The sequence below is a fragment of the Tachypleus tridentatus genome, chromosome 9, assembly GCF_004210375.1.
Source record: "Tachypleus tridentatus isolate NWPU-2018 chromosome 9, ASM421037v1, whole genome shotgun sequence".
Lineage (NCBI taxonomy): Eukaryota > Metazoa > Arthropoda > Merostomata > Xiphosura > Limulidae > Tachypleus > Tachypleus tridentatus.
The window spans coordinates 131,192,004-131,212,357 of NC_134833.1; the positions used below are offsets into that span (position 1 = coordinate 131,192,004).

The 20,354-nt window shown below is 34.0% G+C and overlaps 1 protein-coding gene across 1 annotated transcript in view; it reads left to right on the forward strand.

Annotated features, from left to right (window-relative positions):
- Window positions 1-20,354, forward strand: part of LOC143227488 (uncharacterized) — a 457,070-nt gene that overhangs the window by 220,614 nt on the left and 216,102 nt on the right. Inside the window, 3 exon segments of the mRNA XM_076458930.1 lie at window positions 2,132-2,425; window positions 14,178-14,211; window positions 18,595-18,625. Coding sequence (XP_076315045.1) covers window positions 2,132-2,425; window positions 14,178-14,211; window positions 18,595-18,625 — 359 coding nt within the window.

Sequence of the window (20,354 nt, forward strand, 5' to 3'; positions counted from 1 at the left end):
GTTTATTATTAAGCACAAAGCTACACAAATGGCTATCTGTGTTATGCCCACCACGGGTATCGAAACCTAGATTTTAGCAGTATAAGTCCGGAGACGTACCACTGGGGTGTGTCGTCCTTTCTTCAATAACAGCTATATAATTAAGTGAAATCCAAGCCACAAGTATTTAGAAAATGTCAGTGAAGACATTCTTGCATAAATTATTTCACATTTGAGAAAGTGAAAATGCTACCAGAAATACTATAAGCAGAAAATCAATTTTGAATTATAAATATTTTGTAAATAACATATTGTGCGTTCTATAGATAAAACGTAGAGAAAAAATATTCAGTCATTACAAACTTTTTACGAAAACGAACTTTAGAAACAGACGTTTCAAATACAGAGAAAAAGTAGATAAGCATTCTTACTTTTATATCCTAAGTGGCATAGCGGTATGTCTGCAGACTTTTAACAGTAGAAACCGGTTTTCGTTATCCGTGGTGGGTAGAACACAGTCCATAATGTAGTTTTGTGCTTAACTTCGAACAAACAAACAAACAATATTCTCTGTTTCAACATTTCGACGAGTGTTAGGTTTGACATGATAGATCCAAATAAGATCTAGTTATGACATTTTTTTATTCGTTAAAAGCTACACATGGGCCATGTATAGTATCCCTAATTTGAATTAATAGACAAGAAAGAAGGTAGTTTTTTAACAGCATCTACCGCGAACTTTTGGGTTATCCTAATCGAATATAGATATTTGATTGTCATCTTTATAACGTATCCATGGCACTAGTTTAAACAATAAACAAACACAAATCATAGACCATCGGATTCAAAGTTAGGTCACGCTAACCTCTATACTAGGCCTAACCTATTCAAACAATGGAGGACTAGAAATAATAAAAAGAGCATGTGCTTTTAAGCAAAATGTGTTCAATACGCATAGCATGAATGTGATTCTGTGAACATTGTAATACAGTCAGTACGACCAAGAAGAAAAGATTTAAAAACTAAACAACAGAAAATAAGTTGTATTTTTCCCTATATTTAAATACGTTTCATTTCTTTGTTTCAGTTATTTATGACTGGGTTTGGTGTGAACTTCGCGCAAAACTACACGAGGGATATCTGCGCTAGCCGTCCTTATTTAGCAGTGATATAGACTAGAGGGAAGGAAGCTCATAAAACACCACCCACCGACAATTCTTGGGAAATACTTTTGAAAATAAATAGTGGGATTGACCATTACATTATAAGATACCCATTGTTGAAAGGGTGAGCAAGTTTGATGACGGGAATTTGAACCCGCGACTCTCTTACTGCGAGTCTAACGCCTTGACCACCAGACTATGCCAAACCTCATTTACGATTAGACCAATACTGCAGTTGATATTAGCAAGGAAATACCGGACGATTGGATTTTTATTAACCATAAATCCTTGAAACAACACCAGGGTCGTTCACAGATATTAATAAGGATTTTTCGTAGTAATCTATATCTTTCATTATGAAATGTCTACAACTCTGTGTAAATATATATAATGCAACAATGGCACATAAAATTGGTACATGTGTATATATATAACCTTCAAATTCATGTTGAAAAAGTAACATTGAACTTACAAAAGAAAACGAACTTTGAAAAGTTTATTCTGTGCATGTTTTGTGTAGTTTTTCCACATATGATTCAGGCATTTGAACCAATTCGCAACTGTTTTGAAAACAAATTATTTCATTGTTAACTTTCTGCAGAAAGTACACAAATACTGTCCATATACAAAATAAACGTCAATACATTGATAAAATTATAACATATAAAGAATATACACACAAAACAAGACGTTATTTTTATTTTTTCGAAGTATTTTCTTTTGAAGGAGGATAAACCTTATTAGCTACCTAATGCACTCGACCTGCTAATCAGTACATGCAAGTCTTTCATGTTTCAGTGAGTAGCAGGGAGACATCTTTTATTTATAATTATTTATGAGAGCAAAAGTTTAATAAAACTTGTATAACAGAAGCAGTGGAATAAAAATAGTAAATATATAGTACAAATGCAATTTGTAACTGTGAATATGAAATAGAACTTGGTTGTTATTTTATATGTGAGGCTTAAATCGTGTCTTGTACATTACAGCCTCTGGTTGATGTCACTGTGAAAGAAAAAGGTCGTGCTGTGCTCCAGTGTGAAACTACGGGTACTCCGAATCCTGTAATTAAATGGTTCAGAAATAATGTCCAGATTACATCGTCCTCTGATTACCATCTAACCTACAAAGACGGATTCTGTACCCTGGTCATCCCAGAAGTATATCCAGAGGACAGCGGAAAGTTCACATGTACTGCCACTAATATTGCTGGCACGAAAACAACGTCCGCCCATCTCAATGTGGAAATAGATGTCACAAGTAAGGGATTATTTCTGCTTTATTGACGTATTTAGTTCACAGAACGACTGTTCCGCTTCTCTTTTGATTATTTAACGGGTTACCTAATCGAATGAGAGTCCCATACATACGTGAAATTAATTACATGCCCCTTATCAACACAGGTTAAACCACATCTGGAATACCAATATCATTATTAAGTAAGTTTAATTCCAATTTCAGTTAAAAGTGACACGGGATTTAAAAAAAGAAAAGAAAGCCTATTTCATGGCACCGTTTATGGGTCGGGCACTAGCCTAGGAAAAATGATTGAAAACTCGATATATTTCTTCGCCCCATATTTTCCAGCGCTTGAAGCTAACCCATGTCACGATTATTGACCACAAAAGGACGCACGAATTACAAGGAATCATCAACCAAAGCTCAGCTCATCAACTCTATAAATGCAATAATTAGCTGGAGTTAGAATTTTCAACCTCAGCGGCACTTATGTGAACATTGACTAAACAATCAGGTCACAGAGAAACTCCTAGGGCTTAGAGAGTCGGTCTTCACTCAGTTTTTCCAGTTGGTGGCGCTGATAACCAACTGGGTTATCTTTCTCTCTCTTTTTAACGTGTTTCCTTTGCTCTTCTATCTCTAGTAATTGGACTGTATAACAAAATCTCACAACTTAAGGTTATAAGTAGTTTCAGTGCTGTGTTAGTTTTAGTTTCTAAATGCAGACTACCGGGTATTGTGTGCAAGGCTGTAATAATCCCGGGGGGAATGTTTTTCCAAGATCAAAGAATAAAAAAAGACTGAAACTTTGTATTAAAATTTCAAGCACTCCGACGACGGGATGTGAATTGTCTCAATGAATATAAACCGAAACTTGCCACTGAAATAAGAACAGTATGCTTAATATTATGTAATTTCAGAGTGTGTTGTACCAAAAAGTACATAAAATATGACTAATAAACAGCTTTGTGAAACAGAATTACTGGGTGTAGTTTTTATGTTCTTTTCTGAACTGTGTAATATTATTAAAACTAACTTGTCTCTTTTCAACATAGTACATTTAAGCGAAATTATACTCATGTGGCTTGTAAAATTTATCATCTGGACCAGCTGACCTAAAACAGTTTTATGAAAATGGGTCCAGTTTTTTTTTGTTGTTGTTGTTTAAATACTGAATAAATAAATTCGTTATTTATTTCAATACATGTTCCAAGTAGTACAACTGTATCTCCTGCGGATTTACAACACTAGAAACCGGATTTCGATACCCGTGGTGGGCGGAGCACAGATCGCCCTTTTTTTAGCTTTGCGCTTAAGTACAAACAAACAAAATTGGCCCGGCATGACCAAGCGTGTTAAGGCGTGCGATTCGTAATCTGAGGGTCGCGGGTTTGCATCCCCGTCGCGCCAAACATGCTCGCCCTTTCAGCCATGGGGGCGCTATAATGTGCGGTCAATCCCACTATTCGTTGGTAAAAGAGTAGCCCAAGAGTTGGCGGTGGGTGGTGATGATTAGCTGCCTTCCCTCTAGTCTTACACTACTATATTAGGAACGGCTAGCACAGATAGCCCTCGAGTAGCTTTGTGCGAAATTCGAAAACAAACAAACAAAATTAAATAGATATATAAATCTTATCAGGTATATTACACAATTAGTTACGAAACATAAAGTTGGACTCAAACTTGAAAGAAATAGTAATGGTTCTGATCTAGCTGTAACATGATCTACACGTGTAATTTAAGATAATTACATAATATGGAGTGATATCTTCGTGCACTGTAAGGACATTTCACCTCTAACAGAGTGCTACAATCAATGATTCGGGAAGGAATGGTAATGACATACGGGTATATTAGACAAACAACAACTCCACATTCCTCTGTTTGTTTGTTTTTCTCTAGTGCCTTTTTCATATTTTCCTACTGCCGCACTCCCGTACCTTCAGGAACACTGTAAGTCCGGCATCTACTGGACTTCAATTAGCTTCCTTGCAGGGTCGATGTGACGTATTGTGTCGCCCTGTGCAGTCGTTAATTGTGCTGTTCTGCACCTACCCCCCCATCCCCCACAGCCGTGCTGGTCCTGCTTCTTTGTTAGCTAAGGTATATTTTTGTGTGGGAGGATAACCTCAATATTTGACCAAAGTAGTTTGTAGCCAGTCTGCAGGACCTGATCACTAGCCATAATTTGGTGCGATTTCTTTTGAAACTCTCGCAGAGCTACACGAGGGCGATCTGCACTAATCGCCCCAAATTCAGCAATGAAAGAGTAGAGGGAAAGCAGACCACCCAATGATAACTCTTGGGCTGCTATTTTACCAACTAATAGTGGGATTGACCGTAACATTTTAATGTTCCCACGGTTGAAAGGGCGAGCATGTTTGGTGGGACGGGAGTTTGAACCAGCGACCCTCAAATTGCAAGTCAAGCGTCCCAACCATTCCCATACCAAGTCCCAGAGTTGGGAAGTTGCTTTTTCACGTATCAGTTCTTGACTACATTATATAGTTTGGCGTTTAAAAAGAAACGGTTAAATGTTTTAATACATCGTTATACAAAGTTCACACAGTCAAAGCTTTCTGATCTATAACGAACTATGTTTGTGAGTTGTAGATGAAGACAAATTAATTTTACTGAAAGGTTTGTTTGTTCACATCATTTTCTTCCTTTTTTTTTTTTTTAGTTCTCTCAGTTAGGGTTGATTTTACTTCTTGCCATTTTCTTGTTTTAAAGGCCCGGCATGGCCAAGCGTGTTAAGGCGTGCGACTCGTAATCTGAGGGTCGCGGGTTCGCATCCCCATCGCGCCAAACATGCTCGCCATTTCAGCCATGGAGCGTTATAATGTGACGGTCAATCCCACTATTCGTTGGTAAAAGAGTAGCCCAAGAGTTGGCGGTGGGTGGTGATGACTAGCTGCCTTCCCTCTAGTCTTACACTGCTAAATTAGGGACGGCTAGCACAGATAGCCCTCGAGTAGCTTTGTGCGAAATTCAAAAACAAACAAACAATTCTTGTTTTAAAGCTCTACAAACGTGATGTTCGTAATATCACTGTAGCAAAATATAAGCTTGGAATAACCCAGTTTAGTATCGCAGTCAACAGTCGTACCTCATTCTGAAGTAAAGACCTGAGAGAATTGTACCCGACAAAAATAGTTTTGTCCAGCCATTTGAATAACGAAATTCATTGTCACTTTTATAACGCGCTCACAGCTGAAGATGCAAATCGTAATCACCGATATCGCGTCTCGAGCCTTGTATCTTTAGGATTTATAAGATACTTGTTGCAACGGTCGGAAATGACCTAGTGATTAGTACGTTAGTCTACAAAAGTCCAAAGTTCGAGACGCGATTCCGCTGAACACGTTCCGCCATTTTAACTAACCTTATTGGTCGTCGCCAGTAGTCCAGTAACTGTAACTCATGTTGAGTTTTACTGATACATTAGAAGCTCTGAAGATTTTTATTTTGTTCTTAACCATAAAAAACATCACAATGGTCTATTGTGGTGTGCCTATCGTAGGAAGTGAACTCTGAATTTTAATATTATAAAATCCAAAACGTACCACTGAACCATCAAGGAGCAACATTTTATTGAAAAACGCATAATTAACAATAAAAAAAACAACTGATTTTAACTCGAAACCATAAAGATGGAGCACAAACAAAATAAAATAAAAGGTGTTGGTAAATATTTGTCTACCTATTGCACTCTGTTCCTTTCAAAGACTGGACATGTTCAAACAAAGAGACAAGTTTTTCCAATTTTAATTTTTATGTATTGACTTACGGAGGGTCTTCTCTATCATTCTTCTGTTTGTCCAACCTGTATACTCATGTGAATTTATTTCTTTGGTTTCTATTATGTTCTGTGAGACATTTATGTTAATTATTTTGTTAGAACAGAAAGTCGTTCATATTTAATGAACAATAGTTACAATGGAATTTGATCACTCCTTCCTTTTTCCCTTTACGACGTTTTTTCTGTAGTATAAATACAATTTTATACCAAGATATATATGTATACACATACATACATCCGTTCCTTGCCTATAGTTCACACACACACACACATACAACCGTTCTTTGCCTATAGTTCACACACACACATGTATACACATACAACCGTTTTTTGCATATAGTTCACACACACACACATATACAACAGTTCTTTGCCTATAGTTCACATACGAAAAGGTCGATCACCTTTAACGCAGGTGTGTCGTATCTTATACAATACAAATCAAAACTAGAAAATTAGCTACATTAACGAGGTTCTGGAACTGTTGTAAACATTACTACTGTTCAGTGTGATTATTAAAGATATATCAGATGTTAAAATTAATATTGGTGTAATACACAAGCGGTTATTTGAGAATAATTCTGATTTTCCGAATGTTGCTCAACTTTATGGGAACTTTTAAAAAATATGACATATAAAAAATATACTGAATGGTCGTTTTCAAGGAGGCTAAAACAGAAATGGTAAATACTATTTTAGGGCAAATGGTTTACATTTTGGACCCTTTTCAGGTACCAAACTCCTATCAGAATGGTGACGTTCAAATATAAAACAACAGCATTGTGTGGACTTACTTTCATTGATATAAAAATCGTTATTCATAAAATACAACAAAATATTAAATACACTAATCACTATAGAGATCGATTTTAATTATTTCACATATATGACAGATGTTATACAGTATTGTATGCGTACTGTGTACTCCAAGGTCGTCAGAAGATTGTACGGTCGATTTCGGGCTACATGTAGTTGATACTAGATGGCGCTGAAACAAACATTACAATTCAAGAAAGCGAAAGAATCTCATTGAAAAGCCTCTAGTGGCGCAGCAGTGAGTCTGAAGACTTTATAACGTTATAAATTGGGTAGGCACAGGTTGTTTATTATGTAGATTTATGTTTAACAACGAACTCTCTGTCTTATCTTTATCAGATAAACCAAATTAGTTGTGAAAACTTATGCTTATCAAAGGAAAGCACACATTGCTAAATAATAAAGATTTTAAAATAATGAGGTAAGAGGACCGGCATGGCCACGTGGTCAAGGCGTTCGACTCGTATTCTAAGGGTCGCGGGCTCGAATCCCAGTCGCACCAAACATGCTGTGGGGGGCGTTATAATGTGACCATCAATCCCACTATTCGTTGGTAAAAGAGTAGCCCAAGAGTTGACGGTGGGTGGTGGTGACTAGCTGCCTTCCCTCTAGTCTTACACTGCTAAATTAGGTACAGCTAGCGCAGATAGCCCTCGTGTAGCTTTGCGCGAAATTCACAAAACAAAAAAACAACAACAAACAGTTAAAAGAAAAGTGGTAGTATTTATTTACTAATTTATTTCACACTATATTCTAACTTACTAGCACAGACGTTGTCCACTACATTGAAAGTCTGACCTAGTTACGTTAACAGATGTCAAATATATCCATATCTTAGATTTTTAAGTTTATGTCGGCAATTCTTGTCGACCCAGCCTAGTAGAACCTGTTCTAACAAGGAGTACTATTTCAACAGGTTGCCCCTCCTTTCTTACCGTCTATCCGTCAGTGATATAGGTCTGTCCATACACCAACGCACCTGTAGATTGAACTTAGTGTTAGGAAAGTAGCGTATCGTTGAGCTTGTTTTCGCACGCGCTAACCCCAGCGGTATTCCCTAATATCTTAGTTTAAACCAAGTTTATTTATCTTATTAGTGCTGTGTTACCACTTATTGTTTTCGTTAATTACTCCATTCTACGCTTTCGCTCTATTTTAACGAAGACATAAGCAACTTTACTGAGCTAGTGTGTTTTCGGTGGGATTTTAATATATTCTTCTTGGAACACACACTGCTAAGAAGTTCCAGTACCTAGAGATATATTTTGCTTTTCTTATCTGAACTACTTTTTAGAAGGAATATATCGACGTTTTACAACAAACAGCACTACAGCTGGAGTCCATTCATCACATCAATGTGACCAACAAGCTAAAGCGGTCATCGCTACGTTATATAAGTGACTAAAATTTTCATCATCATAGTGACTAAAGGCTACTACAGTAGCTAACAGTATAAAGTGGTCATCACCACAGTGATTAAGAAGCTAAAGTGGAAGGAAACATGATGCTCTAAGGTTTGATGTCCTTTAATTTTAATTAATAAGAATACCATTTTCTAAAAGTTTTCTTCGGTTTTCTGAGTCTTAAAACTGAACGCCCTTTTATCCAATGCTAGATATTTGACATTTTGTTGTAAATAAACAAATATGAATATTCATATCAACAATGTAATAAGAAACTGGTTAATTTTTTAGAATCTTTGGAAAGTCCTGTTCTCATCCTACTTCGTAAGACAGGTACAGAAAGATTTTCGACAAAAATTGTTTAAACTTCCCTGGAAAATGATAAATTCCACGAACCTTTTTATATTCAGTGTATAATCACATAAATGTCAGGGAAGGATATATGCATTTTTTTGTACTGTACTTTTATGCCAATTTATCGTAATATGTTTTCGAAAAAAAATGTAAGTTTCCAAAATCAGTGTTAATTTATCATTTGCTAACGCTGTAATCCAATATTTTACACTTTCTAGTCATAATTCCATCATAGCTCAATACAGACAGTTAGTTATTTCAAAATATTTCAATTTCGTAGTCATTCTAAGAAAATTAATATCATCTTTAAATGCTATTCACTTTTTAATTTTTACAATTCCTGCTAAAAAAAGGACGTTGTATGAATCAGTTTAAAATTTACATCACAATCTCTTTAGCTCTGTGTAATTAGCAAAATAGTTTTATAAGCAATATAAAATCTTTGTGGCTTCTCAACATCCACAGTCTTAAATCTTAAATAAGTAATTCTGGTAAAAGCGTTTCATTTGATCGTTGTTTTGGTCACGTGATCTGGAAGGATCAGGTACATCCTGAACCTCTACTTCCCTCATTGATTCGTGGTGTCGTAGATAAGTATAATATTCAAAGTTAAATCATATATCCTGCCTAAACATTTGTACCGTAAAATGTTACACTTTACGCAGTATATTGTAATTTAAATCCTGTAATCGACGCTGAAAACGAATCTGTTAGCAACGTTTCGAGAAAACAAAAATATTAATTTAGCATTTTTGTTTGTATTTAAGCACAAAGCTATAAAAGGGGCTGTGTGTGCTGTTCCCACAATTGGTATCGAAATTGGTTTACACACTTGCAGCACTAGACTCCAAGGTTCGACTCCCTACTGCCGACACAGTAGATACACCAATCTGGCGTTGCTTTAAAACAATCAAACCAAATAAAAGCATTTTCTGCAATTATAAATAACTTCTGAATCTAATCAAGCTCAACGGTTAGGTGAAATAAACACTGAAATATATTTAAAGAAACTTACTTTCGAAGTGTTGATTTATCAGTAATGCACTAATAATGAACACCAAAATACAAACATGTTGGTCAAACTTAATAACAAATACTGAGCTTATAAGATTTCCCAGTAAGTTTAAAATAAAGGTTAATTTAGACGGTAATGCGATTAATAACGTGAAATAGTAATACTAATAGGCCTGCATAACGAGGCCAGTACCACTATAATACCTGAATTAATAAATTAAACATCAATGTAAAATAACGTAAAATAGTAATACTAATAGGCCTACATAACGAGGCTAGGGCAACTATAATACCTGAATTAATAAATTAAACATAAATGTTAAATGATAATTTTAAATCATTTATAGTTGATAAAATTATCGAAGTGGTTTCAATACGAAAAACGTTACCATCTACCTAATTAAAAAAGAGAGAGAAGAGAAAATCCGAAACTGTAATTGTTGCATCGCAAGAGTCCATTTTTCTCCAAGTCCTCTTTTTTGTTTACTCAACGTATTGAAACGTTAACCACAGATATATACGAGTCGAAAAATTAACGAATTTTCATTATGACAATACAGAAACAAATAAAATTTATTAGCTTTTCACTTTAATGGGAAAACATGCAACGTGACTTATCTTGTAACGTGCCTAGATGTCGGAAAAAAATGTTACCAATATAAATCATGGAAAATATTATTAAACTTTTTTTTTCTCTCTCGAAGGGAAAAAATGTACAGAAAAATTATATTTTATAACCCTAATAATTCTGTCGTTATTTTGCACTTAGCTCTGATCGCTAAAATTTGATCGTTGTGGGATAGAGGGCGCTAAATTATTTAAGTTAATATATGCATTGATTTTACTTATGTTTAAGAATGTTCCCCAAGTTTGCATTATTAATAGTACTTTTTTTTTTATAAGTGTCATTTTTACATGATTATTTAATAGTGGTTTCATATTATTTTGTCACTTTTCATTTTTAATTGTATCATTTTTACAGTAGCTAGTATTATCGGTTGTCTCTAAAGAAATGACATAGAATGGTTCGAGAAGCGAACATACATCGCATTTTTTGTTTACGTATAAAAATCGCAAAGTTATTTACAAATTGTTTCTCAACATACGTCAATAATTTAATATAAAAACGACCAACCCCTTTTCATGTTATTTAAATTTTTAAAAGTTGAAATAATTATTTTCTTATAAGTAAATTAAACACTTTTGGATTATTTAAAATAGTTCAAATGTATATAATGGTAAGGCTAGAATTATTCGAATTTTGAAAAGAGCAGCCACTATGTTTTATTTATTCTTGGTTCTTTGGTGAGTAAAAATCAGCTGATGATGAAAAAGGAAATAAAATTATGAAGAATAATTCATCTACGGCACGAGGTGATTGCAAAGACTTGTAAATTGCGGTGGTCAAATCGTAATCAAGATTAAATGAGATTTTTTGGTGAATTTTCGCCAAAGATAGAATACTAAATGCTATTTATTTGTTTTCTCTAAAATAATTCAAATTTCAGGAAAGCCTGATGCTACAAATTTAATCAATTTTTCGAAAATTAAAGTATACTTAGAACTAAAATATTCAATAAATATATCATGAAGGCACTGAATTGTATAGAAGTACCGGTTGAATATGAAACTATATAAAGACGGTCGAGTACGTTATATGAATATGATTTTGGAGCTTCACGCTGTTACAGTTCGTTTTTGGCAATAGCAAACCAGCGCAATTTCCACTGTAAAAGGCTCGTTATTAGGTTGTCATACTAAAAGACTACCAATCTTCTTTAAGGGTTTTCTATAATTCATCTTGTGTAAGAAGACGGCAGTTTCCCAGCACACATTTAAACAGTTCAAAGGGCGACTTGACTTGTATATCTTCCCATGGAATAACATGAATACTCGTTTCATTCTCCAACTACTTGAGGTATGCGACAGTTAGACGAAAGGTATGACTGGAAGTCTTATCTTGGCGAATACATACCCTGTTGGTCTTGTTTCCAAAAGGAAGTCATTTTGCCATTGATCTTTAAGTCCCAAGGTTCTCACCCGTTACAATATGTCGCACGTTGCTTACCACGGCGAGGGTACGACTTGTTGCAAGTCTCTTTCTGAATGGTTTCTGTTTCCTCAACTTGATTCACATTTCCTTGTTTTGCAGATGCCATTAAGTAAAAGTAATGCACCCATTTTGGAAATTATAAATTGCAAATCTTAGAATATCTTTATTATCTGAGTTTATTGATTGTTTAGCATCGAAAATGATTGGTAATTATACTTCCCATAAGCGATTTATTTTGGATGATATCACATTGTTTACTGAAAGTCGAAACATTTCTAAATATAGTTCTGATATACACCATTACACCGCTATTTCGTATCGACTGTTTATTCGTACCTTGCGGATTTGCATATTCAGTAGCATTTTAATATCCTGTGCAGCCAATAAAGTCTTGTCTGTTTTAGATCAAAGCTACATTGGACTATTTTTTGTCTCCACAGCAGGAATTGAATCCCGGGTTTTTTAGCATTTCAAGCCTGTAGATTTAAAACTGTTCAACCGATGCACCCATTATAATCACTTAACTCGTATTGTTATGTGTATATGATTCTTTGTGACAAAACACATTGTTTCTTCATAATAGGAAGACGAAGAAATAAAAGCCCGGCATGGCCAGGTGGTTAAGGCACTCGACTCGTAATGTGAGGATCGCAGGTTCGAATCCCCATCACACCAACATACTCGCCCTTTCAGCCGTGTGGGCGGTATAATGTTACGGTCAATCCCACTAATCGTTTGTAAAAGAGTAGCCCAAGAGTTGGCTTTCCCTTTAGTCTTTGCTAAATTAGGAACGGCTAGCGCAGATATCCCTCGTGCAACTTTGGGCGAAATATTAAAAAACAAACAAACGAAGGAATAATCAATAAAACTTATAAAACCTACTAACTAATGTTACTTATAAGCAATCGGACACTATGATTGTTTTTGAGACTTTGAACTAATTATGTAAGTAATAATACAATACTGTCTTCAGAAAGTCCAACTTAAAACATTTTTAGCAACATGACTTGCATCGCTATGTGCGCTCATAAGGCATCGCTTTTAAATTTGGATAGTGACTAAATATTCAAACCAACCAGGCATCCAAAATTAACTGTCTGTTGCGCACTTTTTGAAAGGCGTGAGAGATGGCCGTTTTCTAATTTTATCTTATAGACTAACTGTTGACCCACCAGGGGACGAGCTCATGGGAATAATCAGGCTCGAGTCTTGCAGTCTTCGAAAATCTACCATGATTTTTCAAAACCTTTCAAAGATACTTTGTTGCAAAAAAATCTTGTTTGATTTCTATTTTGCTTACTTTGTGTTTGAGTGTGTGTGTGAAAACTGTTTTTCATTTATTGTACAATTCACACGGAAAACATGTTTGGCAGTCCAATCGGATATCTCTGCTTAACTTACCATGAACGTCGTCAGTTCAGAATGTTTATTTTGCGGGCTAAATTAAGAAAGTCAACCGAAGTAGTTGCGAAATAGACACACCTGTTTAAGTGCTGCAGTGCAGAGAATTTCAGTATTTTTGGAAATAATCCAAACATATGTATGTTTAACGTTTATTAATTAAACAAATGTAAAAAAAAATTACCTTATGCATTTTATAGATTTACTGAAAGTCTATGATCTTCGAGATCGTCGAAACGGTCAGATTAATTTTATATTACTGTTTAACCTTCCTTTTTTGTCTGTTTATGTACTTCTCCCATTAACTTCGTTAGTTTAAACAGTAACACAAAAGCGAAGATACACTGATTTTCAACACCATTTTGCAGAGGTTGCACATTTTAGTTTCCGGCGAAGAATCACCAAATTTAGACTCTGAGCCACACGTGCATAAAAAAAAACACGCATCATCACGTCGAAAGTCGTTAATGTTAGTGTACACGAGTGCTAAGTGAAGAAACATCTGAAAACTGTAGAAAAAAAATTCTGCTTCTTAAAATCGATATTATCATGGCCTCAACTGGTTTCCATGTTTCTGGACATATATTAGTAGCAAATGCATTTGTCGCAGGTAAAACATAGGGTTACATGATGTGACGAAGAAGGAGTGTGGCGTGTGTTATGGCACTCACTTTATGTCATGACTAGAGTCTTTGGTGTTTTAAGATGATTGGTCTGTAGGGTGTTCTCTTCTTATTCCAGCCAGCTGAATTCAGCCAGTGCTGTAAGAGAGTTGAGATTCAAAGCAAGGGGACCTGCTCCAAAAATGGGAGCTTGAAAGTCGATCCATAGCAGAGGTCTGACTGACTGTCTAAAATTAGTTTCCTTTGCGTTGCGCATTTTCTCGAAATTTAAAGTTCTTTGCTAACTCCTCTAGTATGGAACCGTCTTCCTTAGGGTGAGTTTAATCGCATTTCGACGACTCTCCAGGCCTATGTACAATAAACGGTAGGTAGTCTCAGATTATTTGTGACTTAAAAATGACTTTATTATTATAACTAAAACTGTCATTTCATATTTCTTAGGAATAAATCTATTTTAACTTTTCCTATCTCTATATCAACTGATATAGAGAAATGTATTCGAAAATTAATTATATAATTTTTATTTACCCCACATCTTTAGCATGTGCGAGTTTCAAAGCCCCTGAATTTAATTTCTATTTATGATTTAGTTAAATATTTTTTCAACAATAATTCTTAGTGATAGATTGTCATCCTCTAAGAGGTTCGTGCTGAATTGTCATGATTTATAGGATGTTTTCAAACCAAATTTCAACGATGTACGAGACATTTCACTTGATGAACTATTTAATTTATTTTTAGAGCTAATTCATTACGCCACGTTTCTACTTATACTTTTTCATTAATACTTTCTGTTTCAGTTGTGTTTGGTTGCAAGGGATTATATGAACAGAGAAGTTTGTTTTACGTAAAATATTGGTTTTCTCATCTCTGTACTCCCCCAGGCCTCTAACGTCCTGGAACGTTTACTATAAATAAACATTTAAAGTATAACCTGTACCATATTTCTCTATGGGTGAACTTGTGCTATCTGTGTGCTGAAAGTCAGTTTTTAAAAATAAAGAAAAATATAGTTACTGACCCATTGAAGCTATCTTTCTGTCGAGTTTGTCTCTTCCTTGTTATGTGTATATGATTTACTAAATATATGTTTAAGTTTATTTTTGGCTAATTTTTTTTAAATAGAGGATCACAACTGACGCTTTCTGTTTGTGTTTTCTTCTTTTAGTATTATTCATAAGTTCTACCTTTAGTGTTTTGTACGGTTCTATCGTGATAATATGTCTTTTTTTATGAAGTAGGAATACGCTGAGGTACCGAAAAGAAAAAATAATTCTAATTAATCATTAAGTAGGCTTATTAATGACGCATGTTTCTCTCGTACGATATTTAACATGTAGGAATATACAGTTGTGCGATAATAAAATAACTTTCTATCGACTATCAGTTATAAAGTCTTAACGTATTACAATGTTAATCAACACGAGTTAGTGTTGAGTTTGACAAAAAATGTCATTTTGCTCATATACGTCTATGTATGTAAATGAATAATCAGATATTGTAACTTCTTTGAAAGAATCGTATCTATGGTGATTATTATAAGTCCTGGTTAACCGTTTCTAGTGAAGTCATTGTAAGTAGTTTGAGTCTTTTTTTTTTTCATACGGTGTTATTTTCAAAAATGTATTTACAGTTGATAATAACGATGTATCTGCCTTTTATGGTGTCTTGTTTGCTTCATTACGCACTATTCTTTATCTTACGACAGTTAAGATTAAAAAAAAAATTCTATGTTAAAGTCCGTTGCACACACCCTGGTATTTCCTTTCAAGACTTGTATTAGGGTTTTTTATTAAGAAATGGATAAAATCACTATTATATTTCAGAATAACTTTAAAACTCGCTATTTTATTCCTCTTAGTTCCTCCAATAAGTTGTAAAAACCGATCCATAGTAAATGTCATTTTGCTCATATACGTCTATGTATGTAAATGAATAATCAGATATTGTAACTTCTTTGAAAGAATCGTATCTATGGTGATTATTATAAGTCCTGGTTAACCGTTTCTAGTGAAGTCATTGTAAGTAGTTTGAGTCTTTTTTTTTTTCATACGGTGTTATTTTCAAAAATGTATTTACAGTTGATAATAACGATGTATCTGCCTTTTATGGTGTCTTGTTTGCTTCATTACGCACTATTCTTTATCTTACGACAGTTAAGATTAAAAAAAAAATTCTATGTTAAAGTCCGTTGCACACACCCTGGTATTTCCTTTCAAGACTTGTATTAGGGTTTTTTATTAAGAAATGGATAAAATCACTATTATATTTCAGAATAACTTTAAAACTCGCTATTTTATTCCTCTTAGTTCCTCCAATAAGTTGTAAAAACCGATCCATAGTAAAAATGAAAACATTTAAAAATATAAGAAATATTAGATTCGCTGTTTGGGCCTGACATGGCTTAGTGTGTAGCGTGCATAGCTGTGGGCCATAAAGTTCAAGGTTCGAACTGCAATGCCGATACACTTTCAGGTGTAGGCACATTATAAAAACTGATAGTTAATCCTATTATTCGGTTTAAAGAGTCGAACAAAAGCTTTATGATGTCGCGTGCTTTTTACTCTGGTCAATATTAGAGACAGCTATAAATGAATCCTGGATGACCTGGCTGTTAAGACCATGTTTACATAAGACGTCGTTCTGGTTGAAAATATCAGCGTCAAATGAAACCGTTATAAGGGGAAAATAATTAAGTCAGCCTGTGTCTACTGTTTATTAAAAGTCATATTAAACTGCCAATATTTGTCATAAATATTATGCCTATTACGTGTGTGTGTGTATATATAGATATATACACAAATGTTATGCCTACTGATTCCAATGATTCATGAAGTTTCACTTTCAACAACATATATTTAACGTTCAAACTCTGAACTACTTTTTTTTCCTGCTGTAAGGATATCCGCAATTTTTTTTTAAATTTTCAGATTTTTCTATAACCATGTTTGTTTGTTACAAAACGAGCAAGACTTTGGATTTAATAATAAGTAGGAAACTTTTAATAAAACAATACCAGGAAACTTTTAATAAAACAATACCAGCATGATAAATGGACTAAATATTTTTACTCAACAATCAGAAGGTCGTGCAACTATTTCATATTAAATTTTAAGTGTAAATGTTGCATCCAATTATCAACAAACGTCAACATTCCAGCAACTGGCTGTTCAGCCTATGAGTTATAACATTCAAGTCCTATAAGAACAATTCGCAAACTGTATGAAGTTATTAAAATGGATTATATTTCTTTATTTTCCTGAATGACCGTCCTCCGCTAGTACAGCGGTAAGTCTACGGATTTGCAACGTTAAAATCAGGGGTTCGATTCTCCTCGGTGGGTTCAGCAGATAGTCCTGTGTGGCTTTGCTATAAGAAAAACACACCCTTCCCGAATGACCGCCATTAGGTCAGCGGTAACTTTACAAACTTACAAGGAGAGAAAGCAGGTTTAGCTTGTATCACTTTCATTTTTTCCTAAGAGTTCATATTATACTTATAAAATTGTTTACGAAGCTGAAACTAATTCCCAGAATAGTAAAAGAAAATGCTACAGTCAATGTGATTTCGCTGAGAGGTGTACTAGTTTAAATTTACTAATAATTAGACTATTTCACTTCTTATAACTAATATAACGTTTAAAATTTTCAGTGCATATATCTACTTATTAAATTTTGTCTTGATATGGTATTTTGTTTTCTCGAGCCATAGCATGTCATATACAACGACACTAGTTAAAACAGAATATGTAATTTAGCGAAGAAATTATGAGAAATACATATTCGCCAGTTTAAAGCTACAATAGACAATAAAAATTTTGACCTAAATATGTTATTCTATCTATATCTCTTCATCTCCTACTCTCAGTTACGTTTCAACTGCTTCATTCTTTTTTCTTCGACATTTCCAGTCTCAGTTTCTTGTTTTAAATTTTTACCTTTTGACATGGTTTTTTTATTATGTTCTGTTTTTAATAATTTCTTTTTGTTTTTCACTTGTACTCTCAAGTCTTTCATTCTCTCAAACACTTCACTTATGTTTTATTTGTCAAATATTTTCTTTCTATCTATCTATCCCTTTTCTTTCTTCTGTCTCAAATTTTCAAAGCTCTTTTATTTTTATTGCCTTTTAAATATTTCATAACTTTCCTCATTTAGCAGCGCACTCGTAATTTTCATTTTTCATTATTTCTCTCAGTTATTGTACAATTTATCTTTGTTTTATTCTATCAAATAATTCTTTCTCGTTTTTTTTTCTTATCTTCTCAAATCTGCACTCCTTTATAATCATTTGCTATTTCCAACATTTCTTGTCCTGTCATACACCTAACTTTTTCAGCATGATTTATTGTCCTCACTTTTTTCAGGATTTTTTTTCATTAATAGTTTCGTGTGTGTCTGTCCTCCTCTCGCTCGCATAATTTCTATGTTATGCTTTATTTGTACAAACCAGCTTGGAAAATTAAACATAATAACATAGAAAATAAATAAATAAATAAAGTAGACACTTGACAAGACTTCTAAACAATCACCAATCAAAATTTATGATTATCCTGAGTTGGCAATAGGTTAATATTTTTATGGTAGTTTTTAGGATTTTTTAAAGAAGTGAGTCACTAAATAATTTCCTGTCGTGAAGATCAAATAGCCCTTTTTATTAGTTGACCTTTCTAGAAGACAAGATACATAAATGTTTCATGTGTAAATATTTAGTATATATATCAAAATGCTATTATTTTCTTTTTCAGATCAGGGAATGGTGATCCAACCACACCCAACGTAAGTTTATAAATAATTTATTCAGTACATAATTATTTTTGAAGGGACGCGGCCATCCACATTTATGTAACGTAAACTTAACACTTGATTGTGTTTGTTGTTGAATGTTAACTTTATTTGACTTAAATTTAGGAGTTAATTGCTTTTGTTAGCAAATAGATGTTTGAACCGATTGATAAATGGTTAATTAGTCTCCCTTTATTATATCTATTTTTATAGATTTCTTATTACATGTGATTGAAACACCTCGAGCGTTTGGCTGTTCAAATTCTCACGATGTTTCATTCAAAGATGAATTCCTTATTTTTATTAATTATGTTTCAGTTCAGTTTTGTCACAGAAGCGCACTCTAATTAAAATGAACTAAGAACAGAATTTTGCATCTTAACAAAAATAAATAGAAATTTAAGTTATTTTATTGTAATACAACTAATAAATTTATCTGTATAAGAATTTATTAAAAATTCACGCTAGAGGAACTAGAGAGAAGGCAGCTAATCATCACCACCCACCATTAACTCTTGGGCTACTCTTTTAACAACGAATAGTCGCATTATAGCGCCCCCACGGCTGAAAGGACGAGTATGTTTGGTGCGACGGGATTCGAACCCGCGACCCTCAGATTACGAGTCGCACACCTTAACCCACCTGATCATGCCGGGCCTGGGTAATGTGTACAGACAGTCTACATGCAATTCTTAAATGTATACATAAAACATTTTTTTTTCTCGGAAGATGCAAACAACTCTTTAGTATTTGAAATTGTGTGCCTTATTTTAACAAATGCAGTGCAACGCTTTTAGCAAAATTTTGTTGTGATTTTCTCTTTTAACATATTGAGATTCTTAGCTTTTTATCAAGTTTAATAGCTCTTTCAATATTATTTTGCTGTGATTTCAACCAAAGCTAGCTGAGTTTAAACAGAATAGTTGCTGATGCGATCTCAAGCATTAACTGCGACAACCATTATTTTTAAAGCAAATTATGGTTTAATTGCTATAACATAAGGTATGGTTGCTGACAAACACTCACTCAAGTTTGGTGTTATTTCACAAAAGGAAAGGAACACAAAAAGCAGATACGTTAATTTTGCAAGGGCCCAATGTAACATGTCGATCTTGTTACGCGTGGACATTAAATAACACTCTTATTTAAAAAAAAAATAATCAAAGATTGCCTGGTAGTATCATTTACGGTGGCCTGTATACATTTTACTAAACTGTGGTTGACAATCTTGTATATTGTTGCAAACACTTATTCCTAATGACATCCAAAAAGTGTTGATTGGCAATGTAGTAAGGAAACTAATTAGTTAGCATAGTGATATATTTACATGATTATATATATATTTTTACACACGTAACTAAACCCAAAGACTTTCATAACAAATAAACAGAAATGTGAGTAACAAATAATTAATTATTATTGTCTCACAAGTGAGCATGTTAAATTATAAAAGTATTGAAATGCTAAGACAAAATATACTACAGATGCACAGGTATATAGTGTACAGACTGAAAATATCTTTTTAAAATTTGAGATTACTATGCGCGTATATCCTCTGTATAGTTTCGCGCAAAAGTTCTCAAAAAACAAATGATTTGTTTGTTTGGGAATTTCGCACAAAGCTACTCGAGGGCTATCTGTGCTAGCCGTCCCTAATTTAGCAGTGTAAGACTAGAGGGAAGGCAGCTAGTCATCACCACCCACCGCCAACTCTTGGGCTACT